Source organism: Tursiops truncatus, chromosome 2, assembly GCF_011762595.2.
Source record: "Tursiops truncatus isolate mTurTru1 chromosome 2, mTurTru1.mat.Y, whole genome shotgun sequence".
Taxonomy (NCBI): domain Eukaryota; kingdom Metazoa; phylum Chordata; class Mammalia; order Artiodactyla; family Delphinidae; genus Tursiops; species Tursiops truncatus.
In genome coordinates, this window is record NC_047035.1 from 101,542,903 (window position 1) to 101,567,607 (window position 24,705).

The following is a 24,705-nucleotide window of genomic DNA, read 5'->3' on the forward strand; positions in this document are numbered from 1 at the left end:
TCCTATGTGTGTGTATTTGGGTATTCTATACTGAAGAAATCAATAGAAGCTTGTTTGACTGATTTCTTTTTGAGCTATTATGATTGTAATATGTAAATTATTGCCCTGATGGCTTGGGGAAAGACCTTACCATTCTCGGAGAAAACTACAACTTGGCTTCAGTGAACGCTCACCCATTCCTAAAGATTGGTTCATTATATAAAATTTAAAATGGGAGGATAACCATGACATTCCCTTTCTAGAACCTGCATTAACTATTTTCTAATTCCTATACAGGAACACCTGGCCCACAAGGTTGATGGCTTCCAGAAGTAACCCTCATAATGTGTTTCACTCCAAGGCATGGTTGAGACCAGGAATAGCAGTGCTAAGGGGCCACAGCTGGAAAAAGGAAGCAGGCCTGTGACATCCTGTTAAAGGTGAAACTTGGAATGCTTTTTCCTGTTGTTCTAAGTACGTTATGGTTTATTTTTTGAATTTTATTTATTTTTTTATACAGCAGGTTCTTATTAGTTATCCATTTAATACATATTAGTGTATATATGTCAATCCCAATTCATCACACCAACATTATGGTTTATTTTAATTTTTTTGGTGGGCATTAGAAAACTGTTAAATGTAATCAAAGAGGGAATGCATTCTCAGTCTCCAACCACTAACCTAAAAAAAAAAAACCACACAAAAAAACCATGAAATAAATGAGTCTCTTAGAGCAACGACTGCCCAAACTACTAGTTCAACAAGAAGTTAACTGGTTTTTTGAGGGAAAGGAGTTAGTCAGATACATTTGGGAAACGCTGCAAACTCATGTAAGATTTATAAAGGCTGAGCAGCTTTGCAGTAAACTCATTTAATGCAGTGTTTCCCCAACCTAGAGTGTGGTAAAAGCTGCCTTCTACGCGACTGAGGTCCCCAGGTGCCTGGCTCTGTGACTCGGCTGTGGCGTGTGACTGCCCCATCCCGGGAGGAGAGCCTGGCTCCAGTGAGGCCTGGGCAGGCCAGGGCTGCCTGACTAGTAAAACTTTTAAGTTTCGAGCATGGAGAGGAACTGGGTGTCTTTATATGTTAAATCCTAGTATAAAGTCTTATAAATATCCCTTGTTGAGTTAGTGAAGCTTGTTCCCATGGCAGCCTTAGACCAACTTAGTCACAAGTGTGAATGGTAACGAAGTGAGAGCATGAGAGGGAGCTTTCCTGGCTCTGAAAAGCAGTTATTTCCCAGGGACGCTTGAGCTCCAACTTCTCATCAAGAAAGGATGGGTTTTGCAGGCATATTCCAAAGACATTTTATAGCTTCTTTATTACATGTTTTGCTTAGTTAAATATGAAATACCCTGACTCAGGAAATTCATACTTCCAGGATGTCATTAATAAAAAAGACCTTTAAGATACTTATCTGCCAAGCAGGCACCTAAACTAATGTGTTATAAATGTGAAATAAGTTGTGAAAGTAGAAATCATAGTATCATAAAAACACTGAAATTAGAAAATGAGACGACGTAACCCCAGTATTTGAAGAGCACCAACTCTAAAGCTGGGTTGCTTGGGTTTAAGTCTACTTAGCAGCTGTGTGACCTCTGTGCTTGTTTCTATGTCTGTAAAATGGGGCTAAGAGCGTCTGCCTCAGAGTGTTGTACTCAAGTATGTTAAGCACAGTATCTGGAGGTGCTTGAATGCTAGTGGCTATTGTTTTAAGGAGGTTGATGGTCTTGGGAAGAGATGGACTCTGGGCATTCAAAGATGCATCAGAATTCTTTTTTGTTTTTTTAAATTTTATTGAAGTATGGTTGATTTACAATGTTGTGTTAATTTCTGCTGTATGGCAAAGTGATTCAGTTATACATATATACATTCTTTTTTTAATATTCTTTTCCATTATGGTTTATAAGATACTGAATATAGTTCTTTGTGCTATACAGTAGGACCTTGTTTATCTATCCATTCCATATATAATAGCTTACATCTGCTTAATCCCAACCTCACTCCATCCCTCCCCCAACCCCCTCCCCCTTGGCAACCACAAGTCTGTTCTCTATGTCTGTGAGTCTGTTTCTGTTTCATAGATAGGTTCATTTGTGTCATATTTTAGATTCCACATATAAGTGATATCATATGGTATTTGTCTTTCTGACTTCACTTAGTATGATAATCTCTAGTTGCATCCATGTTGCTGCAAATGGCAGTATTTCGTTCTTTTTTATGGCCGAGTAGTATTCCATTGTATATATGTACTACATCTTCTTTAACATCTGTCTGTGAACATTTAGGTTGTTTCCACAGTGCTGCTATGAACATACGGGTGCATGTATCTTTTTGAACTATGGTTTTCTCTGGATATATGCATAGGAGTGGGATTGTTGGATCATATGGCAACTCTAGTTTTCTAAGGAACCTCCATACTGTTTTCCATAGTGGCTGCACCAATTTACATTCCCACCAACAGTGTAGAAGGGTTCCCTTTTCTCCATACCCTCTCCAGCATTTGTTATTTGTAGAGTTTTTAATGATGGCCATTCTGACTGGTGTGAGGTGGTACTTCATTATAGTTTTGATTTGCATTTCTCTAATAACTAGCAGTGTTGAGCATCTTTTCATGTGCCTGTTGGCCATCTGTATATCTTCTTTGGAGGAATGTCTATTAAGGTCTGCCCATTTTTTGATTGGGCTGTTATTTTGTTGAGTTGTATGAGGTGTTTGTATATTTTGGAAATTAAGCCCTGTTGGTCACATCATTTACAAATATTCTGTAGGTTGTCTTTTTTTTTTTTTTAATGGTTTCTTTTGCTGTGCAAAAGCTCGTAAGTTTGATTAGGTCCCATTTGTTTATTTTTGCTTTTATTTCTATTGCCTTGGGAGACTGACCTAAGAAAACACTGGTACGATTTATGTCAGAGAATGTTTTGCCTATGTTCTCTTCTAGGAGTTTTACGGTGTCATGTCTTATGTTTAAGTCTTTAAGCCACTTTGAGTTTATTTTTATATATGGTGAGAGGGTGTGTTATAACTTCATTGATTTGCATGTGGCTGTCCAGCTTTCCCAACACCACTTGCTGAAGAGACTGTCTTTTTCCCATTGTCTATTCTTGCCTCCTTTGTCGAAGATTAATTGACCGTGTGGGTTTATTTCTGGGCTCTCTATTCTGTTCCATTGATCCTTATATCTGTTTTTGTGCCAATCCATGCTGTTTTGATTACTGTAGCTTTGTAGTATTTTCTGAAGTGTTAGACATAGCTCTGGCCCATCAAAAGAGTTTACCAATTTATAGCTATTGAGTCATATTTGTGCGGTTTTTCTTCTGTTTTTAGGTTTTTGCTCTTTGAGAGAAAGATATTGGAAGTTTAAAGGTTGACAATTAGACTGTCAAACTCCTTAATATTTGTTGAGTTGAAGAAAAGATTAAAAACATGGGCCTTTGGGTCAATCAGGGTTCAAATGGTGGCTGGTCTGGTTGACAGCTGTGTGACCTTGGGTGAGGTAGTGAACCGTCCTGCACCTTCTCATTTGCAAAGTGGAGATTTTAGACTAGAACAGGCTGGTTAGCAGCGTAGGTCCCGTACAGTAGACAGGAAAGGGATCAAGATGAGCTGGGAGGAGTAAAAGTGAGTTCCTAAATTCAGAAGGAACTGTGAAGACCAGCCAGGCGTCAGGAGACAAAACGAGGGAAAGGGGACAACAACGCAGAGTGGCTCCTATTCTTTTGTCTACAGAGGTGAGGGGTTCAGTGAAATTGTTAGGCTCTCCACCAGAGATGCACCATGCATGCTCTGCTCCTGAACCCAGACTCTATCCCCACTTGCCAATGAAACTGCCCAGAAAACCACCTGTCCTAGAGGCAGGGCCAGCCCAGGTCTGCCCAGCTCCACTCAGGTCTGGGGGAGTTGAGGAGTCACAAGTGAGAGGATTTGGATTGTGCACATGCCCTGCTCTGCAGCGAGCTGTTGGAGACTCTGAGTTCTGTGGCTGCACAGCCATGTTGTCTCTCATTTGTTCTTGTGAGCATCTCTGCCTGGAAGGAGCCATGGCTGAGAGGGAGCTCTCAGCCCTGGGCAACCTGCTCTGTGCAGTGACTGTCTCCAGCAAGAGGCTCCCAACCCCCCTTGCATCTGAGGCCATGTGACTAGGTTCTGGCCAGCAGAATATGAGTGGACATGGTGTGTGCGCTTTGGAGGGAACATCCTTTAAAAAGGAAACTGCACTCCTCACCCTTTTCTGCCTTCCTAAGGTGGACTTGGTAATAATGGTGACCGGTCATGTGTGATCAGGTGGGTGTGGGTGGTCTGCACCCCCACTCGTGGGGGAGCAAGCTCATAGGGAAAGCTCAGCTTTGCCCTCTCCATGGGTGAGTCTCGCTTGCCTGAGCACTGTGGAGAGATGGCCCTTCACATAACGTTTTCAGAAAACCAGGCGCTCGGGCTTCCCTAGTGGCGCAGTGGTTAAGAATCCGCCTGCCAATGCAGAGAACACGGGTTCGAGCCCTGGTCGGGGAAGATCCCACATGCCGTGGAGCAACTAAGCCTGTGAGCCACAACTACTGAGCCTGTGTGTCACAACTACTGAAGCCCGCATGCCTAGACCCTGTGCTCCGCAACAAGAGAAGCCACTGCAATGAGAAGCCTGCGCACCGCAACCAAGAGTAGCCTCTACTTGCTGCAACTAGAGAAAGCCTGCATGCAGCAACAAAGACCCAATGCAGCCAAAAGTAAAAAACCGCCCAAAAACCAGGTGCTCTCCCTGCATGCGGCATCCTCCATTTATTAGCACTTACCCACTCTGTGGTCCTTAAAATGTGGCCAGTTTTAAGAAGTCCATGAGGTCAAAACCCTTTTCATGATAATACTAGCATGTTATTTGCTTTTTTTTTTTTTTGCGGTACGCGGGCCTCTACTGTTGTGGCCTCTCCCACTGCGGAGCCCAGGCTCTGGATGCGCAGGCTCAGCAGCCATGGCCCACGGCCCCAGCCGCTCCGCAGCATGTGGGATCTTCCCAGACCGGGGCACGAACCCGTGTCCCCTGCATCGGCAGGTAGACTCTCAACCACTGCGCCACCAGGGAAGCCCTGTTATTTGCTTTTTTCATTCTTCATTGTCAGTAGTTGACGGTGGAATCTTCCCGAGGCTATATGACATGTGATAAGAATGTGTGTGTTCGTTGGTGTTTTAAAATTTTCTCAGTTGAATTTCTAATATGGTAAATACTGATAGCTATAACCCACAAAAGCAGAATTCTTGGAGGTCTTCAATAATATGGAAGAGTGTAAAGGGTTTGGGAACTGCTGGTCCAGCAAGTTTGAACACCTCTGGCCTAGGGTCCAAGTTCAAGCCTGCTCATGTGGTTCTTGGTTACTTTATTATTTACTTATGTATTGCTCCAAATTAGGTTTTTTTTTAATTTTTATTTTTTTATACAGCAGGTTCTTATTAGTTATCTATTTTATACATGTTAGTGTATACATGTCAATCCCAATCTCCTAATTCATCCGACCACCACCCCCACCCCCACCTGCATTCCCCCCATGGTGTCCATACATTTGTTCTCTACATCTGTGTCTCTATTTCTGCCCTGCAAACTGGTTCATCTGTACCATTTTTCTAGATTCCACATATATGCGTTAATATACGATATTTGTTTTTCTCTTTCTGACTTACTTCACTGGTATGACAGTCTCTAGGTCCATCCACATCTCTACAAATGACCCAATTTCGTTCCTTTTTATGGCTGAGTAATATTCCATTGTATATATGTACCACATATTCTTTATCCATTCATCTGACAGTGGGCATTTAGGTTGCTTCCATGACCTGGCTATTGTAAATAGTGCTGCAATGAACATTGGGGTGCATGTGTCTTTTTGAATTATGGTTTTCTCTGGGTATATGCCCACTAGTGGGATTGCTGGGTCATATGATAATTCCATTTTTAGTTTTTTAAGGAACCTCCATACTGTTCTCCATAGTGGCTGTATCAATTTACATTCCCACCAACAGTGCAAGAGGGTTCCCTTTTCTCCACACCCTCTCCAGCATTTGTTGTTTGTAGATTTTCTGATGATGCCCATTCTAACTGGTGTGAGGTGATACCTCATTGTACTTTTGATTTGCATTTGTCTAATAATTAGTGATGTTGAGCAGCTTTTCATGTGCTTCTTGGCCATCTGTATGTCTTCTTTGGAGAAATGTCTATTTAGGTCTTCTGCCATTTTTGGATTGGGTTGTTTGTTTTTTTAATATTGAACTGCATGAGCTGTTTATACATTTTGGAGATTAATCCTTTGTCCGTTGATTCGTTTGCAAATATTTTCTCCCATTCTGAGGGTTGTTTGTCTTGTTTGTAGTTTTGTCTTGTTTGTAGTTTGTCTTGTTTGTAGTTTCCTTAGCTCTTAAGTCTCATTAGGTCCCATTTGTTTATTTTTATTTCCATTACTCTAGGAGGTGGATCAAAAAAGATCTTGCTGTGGTTTGTGTCAAAGAGTGTTCTTCCTGTGTTTTCCTCTAAGAGTTTTATAGTGTCTGGTCTTACATTTAGGTCTCTAATCCATTTTGAGTTTATTTTTGTGTATGGTGTTAGGGAGTGTTCTAATTTTATTCTTTTACAGTAGCTGTCCAGTTTTCCCAGCACCACTTATTGAAGAGACTGTCTTTTCTCCATTGTATATCCTTGCCTCCTTCGTCATAGATTAGTTGACCATAGGTGCGTGGGTTTATCTCTGGGCTTTCTATACTGTTCCACTGATCTATATTTCTGTTTTTGTGCCTGCACCATATTGTCTTGATTACTGTAGCTTTGCAGTATAGTCTGAAGTCAGGGAGTCTGATTCCTCCAGCTCTGTTTTTTTCCCTCAAAACTGCTTTGGCTATTCGGGGTCTTTTGTGTCTCCACACAAATTTTAAGATTTTTTGTTCTAGTTCTGTAAAAAAAAAAAAAAAAAAAAAAAAATGCCATTGCTAATTTGATAGGGATTGCATTGAATCTGTAGATTGCTTTGGGTAGTATAGTCATTTTCACAATATTGAGTCTTCCAGTCTAAGAACATGATATATCTCTCCATCTGTTTGTATCATCTTTAGTTTCTTTCATCAGCATCTTATAGTTTTCTGCATACAGGTCTTTTGTCTCCCTAGGTAGATTTATTCCTAGGTATTTTATTCTTTTTGTTGCAGTGGTAAATGGGAGTGTTTCCTTAATTTCTCTTTCAGATTTTTCATCATTAGTGTATAGGACTTCAAGAGATTTCTGTGCATTAATTTCGTATCTTACAACTTTACCAGATTCATTGATTAGCTCTAGTAGTTTTCTGGTGGCATCTTTACGATTCTCTATGTATAGTATCATGTCATCTGCAAAGAGTGACAGCTTTACTTTTTCTTTTCCGATTTGGATTCCTTTTCTTTCTTTTTCTTCTCTGATTGCCGTGGCTAGGACTTCCAAAACTATGTTGAATAAAAGTGGTGAGAGTGGACATCCTTGTCTTGTTCCTGATCTTAGAGGAAATGCTTTGTTTTTCACCATTGAGAATGTTTGCTGTGGGTTTCTCATATATGGCCTTTATTATGTTGAGGTAGGTTCCCTCTATGCCTACTGTCTGCAGAATTTTTATCATAAATGGGTATTGAATTTTGTGAAAAGCTTTTTCTGCATCTATTGAGATGAACATATGGTTTTTATCCTTCAATCTGCTAATACGGTGTATCACATTGATTGATTTGCATATATTGAAGAATCATTGCATGCCTGGGATAAATCCCACTTGATCATGGTCTGTAATCTTTTTAATGTGTTGTTGGATTGTTTGCTAGTATTTTGTTGAGGATTTTTGCATCTATATTCATCAGTGATATTGGTCTGTAATTTTCTTTTTTTTTTTTTTTTTTTGGTACGCGGGCCTCTCACTGTTGTGGCCTCTCCCGCCGCGGAGCACAGGCTCCGGATGCGCAAGCTCAGCAGCCATGGCTCACGGGCCCAGCTACTCCACGGCACGTGGGATCTTCCAGGACTGGGGCACGAACCTGTGTACCGTGCATCGGCAGGCAGACTCCCAACCACTGTGCCACCAGGGAAGCCCCTGTAATTTTCCTTTTTGTAGTATCTTTTTCTGGTTTTGGTATCAGGGTGATGGTGACCTCATAGAATGAGTTTGAGAGTGTTCCTTCCTCTGCAATTTTTTGTAAGAGTTTGAGAAGGATGGGTGTTAGCTCTTCTCTAAATGTTTGATAGAATTCACCTGTGAAGCCGTCTTGTCCTGGGCTTTTGTTTGTTGGAAGATTTTTAATCACAGTTTCAATCTCATTACTTGTGATTTGTCTGTTCATATTTTCTATTTCTTCCTGGTTCAGTCTTGGAAGGTTATACCTTTCTAAGAAATTGTCCATTTCTTCCAGGTTGTCCATTTTATTGGCATAGAGTTGCCTGTAGCAGTCTCTTAGGATGCTTTGTGTTTGTGGAGTGTCTGTTGTAACTTCTTTTTCATTTCTAATTTTATTGATTTGAGTCCTCTCCCTCTTTTTCTTGATGAGTCTGGCTAATGGTTTATCAATTTTGTTTATCTTCTCAAAGAACCAGCTTTTAGTTTTATTGATCTTTGCTATTGTGTTCTTTGTTTCTATTTCATTTATTTCTGCTCTGCTCTTTATGATTTCTTTCCTTCTTTTAACTTTGGGGTTTGTTCTTCTTTCTCTAGTTCCTTTAGGTGTAATGTTAGATTGTTTATTTGAGATATTTCTCGTTTCTTGAGGTAGACTTGTATTGCTATAAACTTCACATAAGTTTTGGATTGTCGTGTTTTCATTGTCAGCTGTCTCTAGGTATTTTTTAATTTCCTCTTTGTTTTCTTCAGTGATCTCTTGCTTATTTAGTAACATATTGTTTAGCCTCCATGTGTTTGTGTTTTTTACGTTCTTCTCCCTGTATTTCATTTCTCATTTCGTAGTGTTGTGGTAGGAAAAGATGCTTGATATGATTTCAGTTTTCTTAAATTTACTGAGGCTTGATTTGTGACCCAAGATGTGATCTATCCTGGAGAATGTTCCGTGCGCACTTGAGAAGAAAATGTAATCTGCTGTTTTCTGATGGAATATCCTATAAATATCAATTAAATCTATCTGGTCTATTGTGTCACTTAAAGCTTGTGTTTCCTTATTTTCTGTTTGGATGATTTGTCCATTGGTGTGAGTTGTAAAAGTCCCCCCCTATTACTGTGTTACTGTCGATTTCCTCTTTTATAGCTGTTAGCAGTTGCCTTATATATTGAGGTGGTCCTATGTTGGGTGCATATATATTAATAATTGTTTTATCTTGGATTGATCCCTTGATCATTTTGTAGTGTCCTTCCTTGTGTCTTGTAACATTCTTTAAAGTCTATTTTATCTGATATGAGTATTGCTACTCCAGCTTTCTTTTTATTTCCATTTGCATGGAATATCTTTTTCCATCCCCTCACTTTCAGTCTGTATGTGTCCCTAGGTCTGAAGTAGGTTTCTTGTAGACAGCATATATATGGGTCTTGTTTTTGTATCGATTGAGCAAGCCTGTGTCTTTTCGTTGGAGCATTTAATCCATTCACGTTTAAGGCAGTTATCGATATGTATGTTCCCATGACCATTTTCTTAATTGTTTTGGGTTTGTTTTTGTAAGTCCTTTTTTCTCTGTGTTTCCCAGTTAGAGAAGTTCCTTTAGCATTTGTTGTAGAGCTGGTTTGCTGGTGCTGAATTCTCTTAGCTTTTGCTTGTCTGTAAAGCTTTTGATTTCTGCATCGAATCTGAATGAGATCCTTGCTGGGTAGAGTAACCTTGGTTGTAGGTTCTTCCCTTTCTTCACTTTAAGTACATCATGCCACTCCCTTCTGGCTTGTAGAGTTTCTGCTGAGAAATCAGCTGTTAGCCTTATGGGAGTTCCCTTATATGTTATTTGTCGTTTTCCCCTTGCTGCTTTCAACAATTTTTCTTTGTCTTTAATTTTTGCCAATTTGATTACTATGTTTGCCAATTTGATTACTATGTTTCTCCTTGCGTTTATCCTGTATGGGACTCTCTGGGGACTCTCTGAGCTTCCTGGACTTGGGTGGCTATTTCCTTTCCCATGTTAGGGAAGTTTTTGACAATCTCTTCAAATATTTTCTCGAGTCCTTTCTCTCTCTCTTCTCCTTCCGGGGCCCCTGTAATGCGAATGTTGTTGCATTTAATGTTGTCCCAGAGGTCTCTTAGGCTGTCTTCATTTCTTTTCATTCTTTTTTGTTTACTCTGTTCCACGGCAGTGAATTCCACCATTCTGTCTTCCAGCCCACTTATCCGTTCTTCTGCCTCAGTTATTCTGCTATTGATTCCTTCTAGTGTAGTTTTCATTTCAGTTATTGTATTGTTCATCTCTGTTTGTTTGTTCTTTAATTCTTCTAGGTCTTTGTTAAACATTTCTTGCATCTTCTTGATCTTTGCCTCCATTCTTTTCCCGAGGTCCTGGATCATTTTCACTATCATTATTCTGAATTCTTTTTCTGGTAGGTTGCCTATCTCCATTTCATTTAGTTGTTTTTCTGGGGTTTTATCTTGTTCCTTCATCTGGTACATAGCCCTCTGCCTTTTCATCTTGTCTGTGTTTCTGTGAATGTGGTTTTTGTTCCACAGGCTGCTAGCGTTGTAGGGTCTCCTGCAGAGGCGGGGGGTGGCTGTGTCTCATCGTGAGGACAAGGACACTGGCAGCAGAAGTTCTGGGAAGTACTCCTTGGCGTGAGCCCTCCCAGTGTCTGCCATTAGCCCCACCAAAGAGCCCGGGTAGGCTGCAGTGTTGGGTCGCCTCAGGCCAAACAACCAACTCTTGGTTACTTCTTTAAACCGTCAGTTGAAGGAATCTGTCACATTTTTACAATGCAGTTTCTACTGCTATACATGTGTGTTGTGTGCATACACATGCCCCTTCTCCTAAACAGGATGGCAAGTTCTAGAAGGCTGGGATGGCCCTTGATCCTCTTTATGTTGCCCCTGGTTAAGTGGTTCCTGAACTAATTTCTTGTCTGTTTAACTGATCAGTGAACAAAATGGCAGGCATGGCTGGATCCAGAAATGAGAGGAAACCAATGTTTAAGTCTTCTTCACCTATACACATCAATTCAGTCACCTATTCGGGCAACATCTGTTAAGCACTTGCTTGAGCACGGCCCTGGGTGAGCCACGTGGGAGCTGGGACAGGGGCTCATGGTAACGCAGGAATGTGGTTTGGGCGGTCCTGCCCGTGAGAAAGCAGCCTGCACCTTGAGTCTGCTCAAGGGGAGTCCATGATGCTCCTCAGCTGAATTCTGGTTCTGTCTCCTTCCTCCAACTCTCAGTGAGCCCAGGAATGTGAAATTGAAAGTCCCTTGTAAAATACAGAGACTGTTAGTGTCCACAGAATTACCTTTCCTTATGTCATCACATTATGGCTTTAGTTTCCTCTCTCTTAGGTGGTCACCAAATGGAACTGAAATGTACTTTAAACTATGTTTATTGTTAGCAAGTGAAGTTTGCTCTCTGTAGTTGAAGTAAAACAGAATTATTTACTTTGCCCCAAATTCAGATGTATTTTCCCCCTAATATGTAATCCCTGATAATTTTTTTCCTATGGACTTGGGGATCCTGAAATGGCAAGAGGTGTGTGCGGTCAAATCCTACTTTCCCAGGAGCTTAAGAATGGCTGAGGGCAACTGGGAGAAGGAGAGGTTAAGAAGTGATGGTACCCCTATGACCATTTCCTTATTGATGGATATGACAGTGTTTCCAACTTTTCACTACTACTGCAATAAACACTGCCTTGGTGTGCTAGGGCTGCCTTAATTAAGTACTGCAGACTGGGTGGCTTACCAGCAGAAATTTACTGCCTTGCCATTGCAGAGGGTGGAAGTCCAACATGCAGGTCTTGGCAGGAACGGTTTCCTCTGAGGGCTTTGAGGATCTGTTCCAAGCCCCCTCCCTTGGCTTGCAGGTGGCTGACTCTTCACCTCGTCTTCTTCTCTGTGTGTTGATTGATCTGTGTCCAAATCTCTTTTTATCAGGATACCAGTTGTACTGGATTAGGGCCCTCACTAATGACCCCATTTTAACTTGATTACCTCTGTAAAGACCCTATTTCCAAGTAAGGTGCTAGGGGTTAGGACTTCAACATACCTTCTCTTGTGGCAGGGGACACAATCCAAGCCAGACAGACGTCATGAAAGAACAAGGTGGTTCACTGATTCCTTTATTTATTTAGGAGGTAGGGGGAGGAGACACAGGGTTGGGGGCCAGCAGGGGAAAATTACCTACAGGAGAGGGTTGGGAAGGGTTTGCAGGGATTGAGCTAGAAAGCAGTAACACTGATTCTATAGTTGAAAAGGAGTAGTGCACAACTGTAAGTACCTGGTGTGAGTTTTGTAATAAATCCTATCTTATGAATAAGTACAGTGGAATACTACTTAGTACATTCATACATGTTTCTATCATCTTGAGATTTTTTATATATACAGTATATGATCTGTTTTTATAAATGTACAGCTCGAAAAAAGAGATCCTTCTTGTAATAGGTACAGCATTAAACACAAAAACCAACATGGGCCAGCCACATTCCAACTGAAGACCCAGAGAAAGCCTGGCCGGCAGCCCAGCCTCAGCCCCTGCAGCCCAGCAACGTGTAAACCAGCACCCACTGCACCTGCGGGCTCAGCGGGCCCTTGACATTTGCACGGGAAGTGCCTGCTCACGCCAAGCCCCACCTGCAGAGAGTGGGTCTTCCCTGAGGGAAGGTGGCCGAGGAATGTGTACATCAGGTAATGAAAAGAGGGATGAAAGAAATGTGCTCTTCAACTAAAGGCACTTGTCAGTGGCTGCGTACAGCCATTCCCTGGGCCTGGTGAGTGAGCAGGTGCTATTTTGTTATAACAAGAGTCAGCAAGGTCTGAGTGGACCTCACCTGTCCTCTCACCAGGTTTAAATAGAATAAATAAATCTGAGTGGGTGCTTGGTTTGCCCTCTGGGGTTCCTGTGAATAGGCTACCTTTTAGGATCATTTATGGAGTGACACTCCCTGTCCCCAGCCCAGCTTTTGGAAGTCCTCCATGGGCAAGATGCCAGAATAGCTCCAGGCCTTGCAGAAGCAATTGCTCGCTATGGATCAGAAGGAGAGCCCCCAAATGTCCCCTCCCCTGTCTGTGCCTGAAGTTCCTTCATCCTGTGCATCAGAGTCTGTGCGCCTCAGATCTTGGTCACGTAGTTGTTGGGGAACAGGCCCTGCTTGCCTCGTAGCCGCCCGGTCCACCAGCCAGAAGGATCTGCAGGGACACAGATGGTGGAGGTGACAGTGAGCAAGGCTTTCTGCCCAGGCCAGATGCACTCTGCTCGTGTGGGTGCATCCCACGGGCAAAGGGGATGTTCTTTCCCTTCTTAATTTTAATGAAAATTAGACATGCAGATGTGCCACTCAGGCCCCGTTCCAGAAGAACCCGCTGCCCAGATGTGAGGTTTTGCTGCCAGTCTCCAGCTCTCGGCCCTGTGGGATCTGCCCTGCCTTTGAGACATTGCTTCTCTCGGGGCCTAAGCCTTCCAGCCTCCCCTGCGAGCAGTCCCAGCTCTGGAGCAGCTGCTGGCCCAGCAGACTGTGAGGTCACCTTGTGGTAAGATGGCTCTAACCCTGCTTCCCCCCTTTTCTTTCACAGTGGCTATTCCCCCACTGCATCTTTCACACTCCTCACTCCACCTCACAGCCTTTCTGGGAGAAGTGATCTGCAACACTTCACCGTAATTACTTCCCAGCTTAATCCCAGTCCCTTCAGCAGTAATTTGGTATGTATTTTTCTGTGATTATAAACACACACATTCATTTTAAACAGGCCATTCTATACCTTACTATTCTGCATCTTGCTTTTCAGTACTCAGTAATCTTTCCATGACTCATTTTTTAAACAGCTGCACTGCATACCAAATTTTATATAACATTCCCTTATTGATGGACATTTGTTCCCCAATTTTTCATTGTTCATGCAAAAAATGTCTTTATGCCCACATGCAAGTAGTTCTATAGGATAGACTCTTGGATCAAAGAATATGCACCTTCTAGTATCCTTTGTAAGAAAATCTAATTTATTTTTTGTAATAGGTAATACTTTCATGTGTACTTGCAAAAGTACAAAAGGATGAACAGTGAAAACAGCTACCCAGATCCCTTCTTTGAGGGCAAGCAGTATTACCTATTTCTTGCACTTTCTTCCAGAGATATTTCATGTCTATAAAGGCATTTATTCAAACAAACAAAAAAACCTCTTTTGTATACAAGTGATAGCATCCTACATGTTCTGTACTTTTTAAACCTTAATAATACATACTACAGATCATTTCATATCTGTATATAAAGAGCTTCTGTATTCTATAGCTGCTTATATGCCACTGTTCATACCATTTGCCTATTTTTCTATTGGTTGCTGGTCTCTTATCTTGTTGAGTAGGAGTTCTTTATATACTAGTGAATCTGTCACATGAGTTACAAATACCCCTCTTCCAATTTTAATTAAATTTTTATGACGTTTTAATATTTGAGCAGTTGAATCAGATGATGATTTTACAGCTTCTTAGTTTTCTATCACTTTTAGAAATCCTTTCCCACACCGACAGTATTAAAAAAGAAAACTCTTCTATACTTACTTCTAGGACTTTTATGTTTCTTTTATGCATGTAAGTATTAATTTATTTGGGACTTATCTTGGGGGAAGGGGTTAATATATAAATCCAAAGTAATCATTTTGATATGGGAATTTTACAATTTTGATAAATACTGTTAAATTTCCTTCCCCAAAGTCTATTCCAGCAGTAGTGAAAGGAGGTACCTATTTCCCTGACTAACCAAAGATATTACACTCTACACTTTATTTGCAATGACAAAATCCAGAAAGTTCTGAAAATTAAGTTTTCTGTAACTCATTTCATGGGAAAACTTGACCTGAACTGACATGGGCTTGTTTATGATGTCTCTTTCCACTGCATGCTTAGGTTCCACAGCAGAAATACTGAGGCTGATCTAAGCTGTTCCCCTGGGACCCGCAAGGGGTGTTACATACTATAAAAAAGCTCCCATCTCTGATTTCTGAAACTCAGTTAGCTCGAAGGATTTGGATTAGGGAATGTGAACTCTCACTTTTTTTTTTTTTTTTTTTTTGGCCTCATCTTGCAGCTTGCAGGATCTTAGTTCCCAGACCAGGGATTGAACCTGGGGCCCGGGCAGTGAAAGCGCTGACTCCTAACCACTGGACCGCCAGGGAAGTCCCTCTCATATTTTAATCTTTGCTGATATCACAGGTGAAATGCTTTGCTTTGCACTTCCCTGATGGTTAAGGAGGCTCTGCTGTGCACTGATTGCCTCAATAGCCTTTGTCCACTTTTGGGCTGGATTATTTGTATTATTTACATAGAAGAGCTATTTATATATGTAAAACATTTTTGCCTAGTCTGTTTTCCATAATTTAACTTTGCTCCCAGTGCTATTCACCATATAGGTTTTAATTTAGCCTTTTTTTTTTTTTTTGCGGTACGTGGGCCTCTCGCTGTTGTGGTCTCTCCCATTGCGGAGCACAGGCTCCGGACGCGCAGGCTCAGCGGCCATGGCTCACGGGCCCAGCCGCTCCACGGCATGTGGGATCTTCCCGGACCGGGGCATGAACCTGTGTCCCCTGCATCGGCAGGTGGACTCTCAACCACTGCGCCACCAGGGAAGCCCAAATTAGCCTTTTTATGAGGTTAAATCCCGTATGGTTTTTGAGTTTGACATCTTCCATAGGAAGATTTTTCTCACCCAAAGATTAATATTCTACGTTTCCTTCTAAGACTTTTGTAATTTAATTATATAGTTTTAGATCTTTAATTTATCTGATATTTATTTTGTTTATGAGGCAGAGATCAAACTTTATTTTCCTTTCAAAATGGAAAGTAATTGTCTATCCTTTCCCCTGATTTCAAATGCCACATTTATCATCTATTAAATACCTATGCAAACAAGGGTCTGCTTCTGAATGCTATTCTATCCTTTGTATCTATGTCAATTCCTGCACTCACACCACACTGTTTAAATTACAGCAATAATTTATAGCATGTTTTGATAACTTTTAGGACTCTACATTTTACACAAATATATGTTTTAATTATATCCAGTACGTTATTTCTAGAAAATTTTGAAAATATTGAGAAGTGAAAAGAAAGTAATACTTAAAGTTCAACACTTAAGGAGACCACTTTAACATTTTCTATTTTTAAAAATGTCTTTTTAGAAAACATTTTTCTATTCCATGTGTTTTATATTTTTACAAAAATGAGACTAGTCCACAGTCGCTAACCTAACTTTTTCCTTTTCTCCATGAACATTTTTCCATTTCAATAATGTATATACTTTTGCATCATTATCTTTAACATAAAAATTTTTGCATCAAAGTTCACTGAAGGGATATAGCAAAGCTTATTAAACTAATCCCCATCACTGGATATTAGGTCACTTCCCATATTTTTGCTGAACAAAGCTGGTGATAAAAATCCTGTTTGTATTACTAAGAGTTTATTTCAATACTTTTTTTATTCCAACTTTTGAAGGATACTAAATGACTTAAAATATTAACACCTGTAGAAAACCAGATGGCTAAAGGAGATAAAAAGAGCACCCAGAGAACATTTAGAAGGAGGTTGGTCTGGGGACCTGGAATTCTCCTGGGAGTGAGCCCAGGTGATTCCTAGAACTGCCCTTGGCTACCTCTTCCCGAAAGCTAGCCCTGCCATGGACCACTGTCCACTCAGGTTGTCTTTGCTCTGCTCATACACCTTGGATGGCTCTACTCTCTCCTGACAACTTGTCTTGAGCCTGACACCCAGGGCCTCTAGGACCAGGCCACTCTGGCTTCATCTCATCCCCCATGACATCTCCTCAGGGGTTCTGCACCTGGGTTGAGTGTCGGCTCATTTTCCTAAAAGGACCCACTCTTTCTGGCCTCCATGGCTCCTCTCTCCGTCAGTCTTCCCATCCCTCACCGCAAACGCCATGTCATTCATGGGGCTTTTTCTAACATCCTAAATTAAGAGTCATCTTTGTTTTTTAATGCTTCCATAAGGAATAATGTTTGCTTATATGTATATTATATTCTAACTTATCTTTACCAAATTAATAAAGTATTCAGCCAAGCCCACAGACCACTTTTATAATAGATGTTACAAGTTGTCTCCCTAGCTTCCATTCCATCTACCTTCATTAGGAGGAAGCCATGAAATCTGGGTGGGAGAGGCCTAACTCCCGTTACCTCGGGCAGTCCCTGCCAGGTCTAACCCACTTGGGGTACAGCCTTTGCCTTGCTACAGAGATTGATTCAGGGATGGGCACATGACCAGTTTGGTCCAATCTGAGGGATAGCTGGGACTTTTGTCCAATGGCTAAGAGAAGTTTCAGAGGTAAAGCGGATTTCAGAGATGGTTTGATCTGTTGGCCTGGAACTGATGCAGCCTTTTTGCTACCATGAGGAAAAACAGCCTGAGGAGGGAACAGATACAAAGAAGAGGGCAGAGCTGAAAGAAGTGTTTTTTAAAAATGAAGCTGGAGTCTTGATCAGCCTGAAACCTGACCTACCTCTGCAAGTTTCAGTGAGAGGAGCCCATAAATTCCTTTCACATTTATACTAGATTTTATAGAAATATAACCATATGCTTTTTGGAGGCTGTCCCAGCCAGCCATGCACTTACCTTCTTTGATAATATCGATAATGTCATTGGCATTGAAGCTGAGTTCGTCTGTGTCCTGAGCATCATAGGCATACAGAGCCTTGCACTGTGGCACCTGAGGCTTGGGCTTGGGCTGGGGCTTGGGTCTGCCCCCTGCTGGGGGAGGCCGGCTGGTTGTTTGTCTCCGGACCCTGTGGAAAGAGTGGAGGCAGGTGAGAAGGGACCCAACAGGAGGCAGCAGCACCACATGGTAGTTTGGAGCATGGGGCCAGCACTGGCCAGCTCAAGTTCAAGTCCAGCCCTATCCTTAGATGGACATGTCACTTCCTAAACTTTCCCGGAGAGTAAAGCACCCTCCCTGACAAGGTCATTGCAAAAGCATGTAGCTAGCTCTTCATAAACATTAGCCTCTGTTGCTGTGTCCCCAGCATAGAAGGAAGTGTGAAAAAGACACATATTCCTACCAAAGTTTATAAAACATATTTATACATCTAAATGATAATAAATAGTCATGTACCTATCCCCCTCCCTCAACTGTGGAAACAGAACTTTACCATAGAAGCCTGCAGGTGCCTCTCCTCAACTGAAATCCCTCCCAGATTGCATTTTGTATTAATAATTCTGCTTTGCTTTGTAGTTTTACCACGCACATAAGTATCCCTAAACGATACTTCTAGTTTGTCTGTTTTTTAACTATATGAAATGAATCACATGCTACTATCACTTGCTCCATTTTTTTTTTCCAGCCGCACTGCGTGGCTCTTGGGATCTTAGTTCCCTGACTAGGGATTGAACCCGGGCCACGACACTGAAAGCACTGAGTCCTAACCACTGGACTGCCAGGGAATCCCCTCACTCACTCCATTTTTGAGATGAACACTGTTGATGCATGTAGTTTGATTCATTCATTCTCATTGCTTTACGCTTACTATTCCATTGCATGAATAGGTCACAATTTACTTATCCATTCCATTGTTGATGACCATTTGGGATGATTCCAATTTCATTACACAAAAATGCTGCTATGAATGTTCTTGTGCAAAAGTTTATCCAAAGTAATTTCTCAACATCAGCACTATGGACACTTTGGGCGGATAGATAATCCTTTGCTGCGGAGGCTGTCCTGTGCACTGTAGGGTGTTAAGCAACATCCCTCGCCTTTACCCCTGGGATGCCAGTAGCACCTCCTCTCCCTGGTCATGATCATCAAAAATATCTCCAACTTGAGACCCTAATCCAGGTCTTCTAGCTTTAAATGTATTCTTTCTACAACCTGTGTAACCTCCAGTCACCATTCATACATACATTGTCTCAAAGGCATGTAACTCTAGGTTGGTCCTAGTTACTGAGATCTTTAAACATATCTGGAACAACCATTTATTAAATATGTTCATGAAAAGCATTTAGAGAATGCATTTAGGAAATAGAAATATAGCAAACAGTCCCCCTCCCCCTTAGCTTAAGGACTAACCAAAGTGAAGCCTACATTCATTCGCTTACGAAAGAAACTTAAGATTTCTTCTAAGAGGGCCTGGGCTGAGCTCAACGTTGTGGGGCTGGCTGTTAGGTCTGGCTGGGCCTGTTAACACCTGTGGGAGGAGGGAGGAAAAGGGAGGGTATTTCCTGGGGCTTGAGTTCTGGAAGGAAAAAACACACCCAGTTTTGAGCTGTGCTCTGAAGAGGCCAGAGCCTCACTGTCCTTGCTGAGCTCCTGTGACAGCAGATGCTGCTGATGAGCAAGTCGGATCACGAGGGGGTTGGCTGGGGGTGAGGGGTTACTGGCTGTTAGCTGTCCCCAGCAGGGGTGGGGGGTTCCCTGAGTAGGAGGGAGCAAACCCCAAGGTAACTCAGGCTCCACTCTTCTCAGATCAACCCCGCCCCCACCTTCCCACCCCCACCAGATGCTTTCTTTCATCGAAGAGGAAAGGCATTGTATAGTTCATTAGCATGACATCATTTCCTTCCTAGTCTATTGGAAATCCCCATTCCCTGCTTGGGAAGTGCTTGCTTCTCTGAAAGCTGGCTGGACAAGCAGGTTTTTAATTAAGCAACCTATATATTAGGGATGTGTCAGCATTTGGTTAGTAAGAGCCATTAGCCTGGATACCAGAAGTCATCTATTTCCCAGTAACAAGGAATGGAGGAGGGGCTGGGGCTGGGGCTGTGGCGTGTGCATTAGAACACCCTGGGAGGGAGGAAGCCTCCACTCTGGCAGTTCCAGGGAACAGGGTTGGGAGGGTACGTGCACATATGCACACGTGTGTGTGCAGGCTTACGTGTGTGCACACACATACACTCACCAAATATTCACAGATGAAGAGTTGGCCTCTCTTATGTCCAGGGGAGAATACAGGTTGATGGGGTGTCTGGAGCCCAAGAGTGTTGGGACTTAGGTGCATTCTTCGGGCAGGGGGGCCTCTTAGCATGGAGGCAAAGCTGGATGACCCTCTGAAAACAAGGGCCATCCTGCCTGCAGCCTTCCCGGGAGTCTCCCCGCTCGCTCCTCTGCCCATCTGCCTCCATCTTTGATGGAGGTCACCCAGTTCCTCCCCCTTCATGTCTTTCCTGCCTTCCTTTCGAGGAAAGGAAGCAACGAAAGGAAGCAACGAAAGCAACTAAAGTTGCTTCCTTTCGAGGCTCCCTGAACATCACCCCAGCTCAGCATTTATTAGTTTACCTCACCCTCCACTGAAAATCCTTCTAACAGCTTCTCTCTGCTCTTGGCCTACAAAGTCCCTGTCAGGTGTGGCAGTGCTGGCTCCCAGCCTCCCATCCTGCTGCAGGCCACACTGGCATCTTCCTACCTGTCTTCATGGAAGTCTGACCCCTGGTTGGGGTTAGGACCCCGTCCACATACTCCTAGCCTACATCATATTTGCTGGTGACAAACATACTTTCCCCCTAAGATCAGGAACAAAACACAGGTGTTAGCTCACCACTTCTGTTCAATACCCACTGGAAGCTCTAGCCAGAGCCATTAGTCAAGGAAAATAAAAGTCATACAGATTAGAAGTAAAAATACCTCTATTTGCAGATGAGATGATCTTGCACATAGAAAATCCTAAGGAATACACTTTAAAAAAAAACTATTAGAATAAAAAGATTCAGCAAGATTACAGAACACAAGATCAATATATAAAAATTATCTGGCGACTTCCCTGGTGGCACGGTGGTTAAGAATCCTCCTGCCAATGCAGGGTACACGGGTTCAATCCCTGGTCCGAGAAGATCCCACATGCTGAGGAGAAACTAAGCCTGTGCGCCACAACTACTGAGCCCACACGCCACAACTACTGAAGTCCACGTGCTCTAGGGCCTGCATGCCACAACTACTGAGCCTGTGTGCTGCAACTACTGAAGCCTGCGCGCCTAGAGCCCATGCTCCGCAACAAGGAGAAGCCAGTGCAATGAGAAGCCCGCGCACCACAACCAAGAGTAGCCTCCACTCGCTCCAACTAGAGAAAGCCCATGTGCAGCAACGAAGACCCAACACAGCCAAAATATAAATGATAAAAAAAAACAGCTCTATTTCTAATGCACTAGCAATGAACAATTCAGCAATGCAATTGAGAAAACAATTTCATTTACGATACACAAAGAATATAATACTTAGGAGTAAAGTTAACAAAAGAAGGATGATCCTATTTATATGAAATGTCCAGAAAAGGCTTATCTATACTGACAGAAAGTAGATTAGTGGTTGCCTAGGGCTGGGGGATGGGGGAATGACTGCTAAGGGGAAGAAGGGTTCTTTTTGGGATAACGAAAATCTTCCTAAGTTAGATTATGATGATGGTTGCACAACTCTGTGACTATACTAAAAGCTGTCGAATTGTACTTTTTTTTGGCCGTGCCACCAGGCACGTGGGATCTTAGTTCCCCAACACGAGATCGAACTCGTGCCCCCTGCAGTGGAAGTGCAGGGCCTTAACCACTGGACCGCGAGGGAAGTCCCTGTTGAACCGTATTGTAATTTGAATGGGTTGATTTTATGGTATGTAAATTATATCTCAAAAAAGCTGCTTTAAAAAAAAGAAAGTAAATCGCATGGGCCTCTTTGGGCTCTGAAGTGCACTCCTGATACCCAGAGTGAGCTCAGCCAGCTTGTACGCAAGCAGCTGCTGAGTGTCCCACCCAGGATACGGGACATAGTGGAGGAGAGGATGGAGGTGAGGGGACCATTTAAACACCTGTGTGAACACAGCCGCTTCACGGTCTTTGATCCTAAGGCATCAGAGCCTACTTCCTCAGTAAAACCAATCAAAGTAAAACCTCAGGGATTACTGGGGGATTTGGGTTCCCATGTACAGTAAACTCTTGGCAACAGCTGGCTTGATTGTCCCTGGACAACTGCTACCATGCAGTGTAAAGTCATCTGGTCATTTATCCCTTGGCTGAATGGGGCTCAGAGCACTCCACAGTTGGGAGAGGGGAGATTCCAGGTAGCTTCGAGATGGGGCGTTGTTTGCTGGGGAGCAGAGTGTGGACTGGGGGACTGTGTTTGATGGGGAACGGACGTGGAGGTGGAGAACAGCTCTGCATTTTGCATCAGGAAAGGGGCTGCTTAGGCAATCCCGAGGTAACCACTGTCTGGCTTTTTCCTTTTTAAATGTCCTCTGTAACCAGGAAAGGGTACAACTGCTCCAGTAGGGCAGCACCTTCGCAAAGTGAGCCAGTTACAGCAAAGCCCTCCTTCTCACTGGTCACTCCTGCCTCATTCTCACATCCAAGCATGTCCTCTCTTCTTGTGAGTGTTGACAGAGGGGGCGTGGTCTGGGAACCCCTGCCTGGAGCTCTGCGCAAGGTACCGTGCTGGGCATTTTCAGATGTTGCCTCATTTAATCTCACAACAATTCCCGTGAAATGACTGACCTAGGTTCCTGGAATTTCTTGCTGGCTTCATCAGGGGATGGCACGATGCATACGCAGCAGGCTCCCAGAGCTCCAGCCACACTGACCTTTCTGGCCCCATGGTCCGGCCATGCTCCCCACCCCCTGACCACCGCTGCTAACTCCTGCTCAGCCTTTGGGTCTTGTTTCACCCCGGGCAGCATCCTCTGGTAGCCTGCACCTGCTAAGAGCAGGGGATCAATGCAGTGGGACAGGGGCCTGTACCAGCTGACTCCCTGGCAGGGCAGTAGATTCCATGCGGGCGGCTGTTCTCACCACTGTAGACCCTGGACCTGGCGCCAGGCCCAGGAAGACTGTGTGGCCTCAATCTGCATGTTCTGAGGGAGTAGCAGAAGGGACAGTGGCTTAAGAGTCAGAGTCAGTGCACTGGGTTTGAGGCCTAGTTCTGACACCGGCTGGCATGTGACTTGGGGCCATCACTTCACCTGTTTAGGGATCAGTGTCTTCACGGGGTAAAAAGAGGGAATTCCGGCAACGGCCCAGGCCCTTCTTCTAATTCTAAGAAGGCTTTACAGAGTGCTCTCAACAAGATCCCTACGGTCAGGTGTACCATGGGACACAGGAAGCCTGCCCCGATGGGGCGATCACTCTCTCCATTCACCATACTGTGGATCTGGAAAGCACCACAGGAATCGGTCTGCGAGAACAGCCATTTTCCCAGCTCTGTTCGACAGACTCAGCCTTCCTTCAACCCAGACAATCCCCTTCCACCACTAGGTGGCGATCCTGTGCAGTCAATAATGAGGAGAGAGGATGGCTTTCTACCAGCTGCCAGAAATTATCAAGGTCGTTTAGGTGCTGGTTGACTCCACTCAAAGCCATGAAAAAGGGATTGAGATTTTCTTACACAGCAAACAAGATCCCCGTGCCCAGGGAGCAGGAATTGGCTCAGCCCAGCCTGTGAGAGAGGGTTGTTAACGCTTTCAGGAGTTTTGTGGTCAGTTGTTAAACAGTCATTATTAAAGATGAAATTGAACGCATTTAACTGAATAAATTATATTAAAAGCAAAGGCAACAAATACTCATAATCTGACCCTACCTAATTATCTTACCACATTTTACATCTCTCCATGCTCTTGAAGTTATTAACATCTGCTGCCTACCTGTGGTGGGAACACAGGACAGTGGGAGACTGTACATCTCCCCCCAGCTCTGGGACCAGGGGTAGTCACCCTGGTAGCTTGAAATCGGCCACAGTGAGCAGAAACAGACAAATGTTACAGCTCCCGCCTTTTCATCCCCAGAGAGCTAGCCGTTCACAGCACACCACTTGCTGTCCCTCCACCACCTTCAGGATAACTCACTTTCACTCATCTAAAAGTGCTTTGCCTAGATTTATTTTGTAATGGATATGCAGGATTTAGATAATTTTGGTGGTGCTTACATTTTATGATATTTGTATTCCAAATAAACCTCACAAGATTGAAAACTGTTATAAAAACAACTATTTCATTGGGATAATGGGGGCAGGAGTAAGAATTTCAGACTCACAACGACAAAGTTATTTTTCCTACTGCCACTGGTATACAGTTATAAAACTCTGCATCACAGAGCAAATCCAGCTGTTTCATTATATGTAACTCTGGCACAGTGTAATTTAGTTTTCCTGTTACTATGTGACCCGTCGTTTTCAGGGTAATCTGTACAGTTGGCCCTTCACATCCATGGGTTCTGCATCCCAGATACAGATTTAACCAACTGAGATTGGAAAATATTCAGAAAAAGAATTCCAGAAAGCTCCAAAAAGCAAAAGTAGAATTTGCTGGGCAGGGCAACTGTTTACCTAACATTTACATTGTATTCAGTATTATAAGTAACCTAGAGATGATTTATAGTACACAGGAGGATGTGCATAGGTTATATGCAAATACTATGCCATATTATATAAGGGACTTGAGCATGAACGGATTTTTCTATCTGGCGTGTGTGTGTGTGTGTGTGAACCAATCCCCCGTGGATACCAAGGGACTGTACACATTTACCACTTTATTGTGTCTATTCTTCATTAAGAAGAGAAACGCATGAAGAAGCTCGGCTACAGCACCTTGCTTTTACAGCAGGTCTTTTTCTGAGTAGGGAATTAAACATCTAATGGCAGTCACATTATAACCCACACCA

The 24,705-nt window shown here is 43.0% G+C and overlaps 1 protein-coding gene across 3 annotated transcripts in view; it reads right to left on the reverse strand.

Annotated features, from left to right (window-relative positions):
* Positions 1-12,878: 12,878 nt before the first annotated feature.
* Positions 12,879-24,705, reverse strand: part of MYO1E (myosin IE) — a 202,769-nt gene continuing 190,942 nt past the window's right edge. For all 3 annotated transcript variants that reach the window (XM_019947371.3, XM_033851745.2, XM_033851746.2), the window contains exons 27-28: positions 17,698-17,867; positions 12,879-13,265 (exon numbers count right to left, since the gene is read on the reverse strand). In XM_019947371.3, coding sequence (XP_019802930.2) covers positions 13,189-13,265; positions 17,698-17,867 — 247 coding nt within the window. In that variant the 3' untranslated portion in view covers positions 12,879-13,188. The remainder of the gene's footprint in view (positions 13,266-17,697; positions 17,868-24,705) is intronic.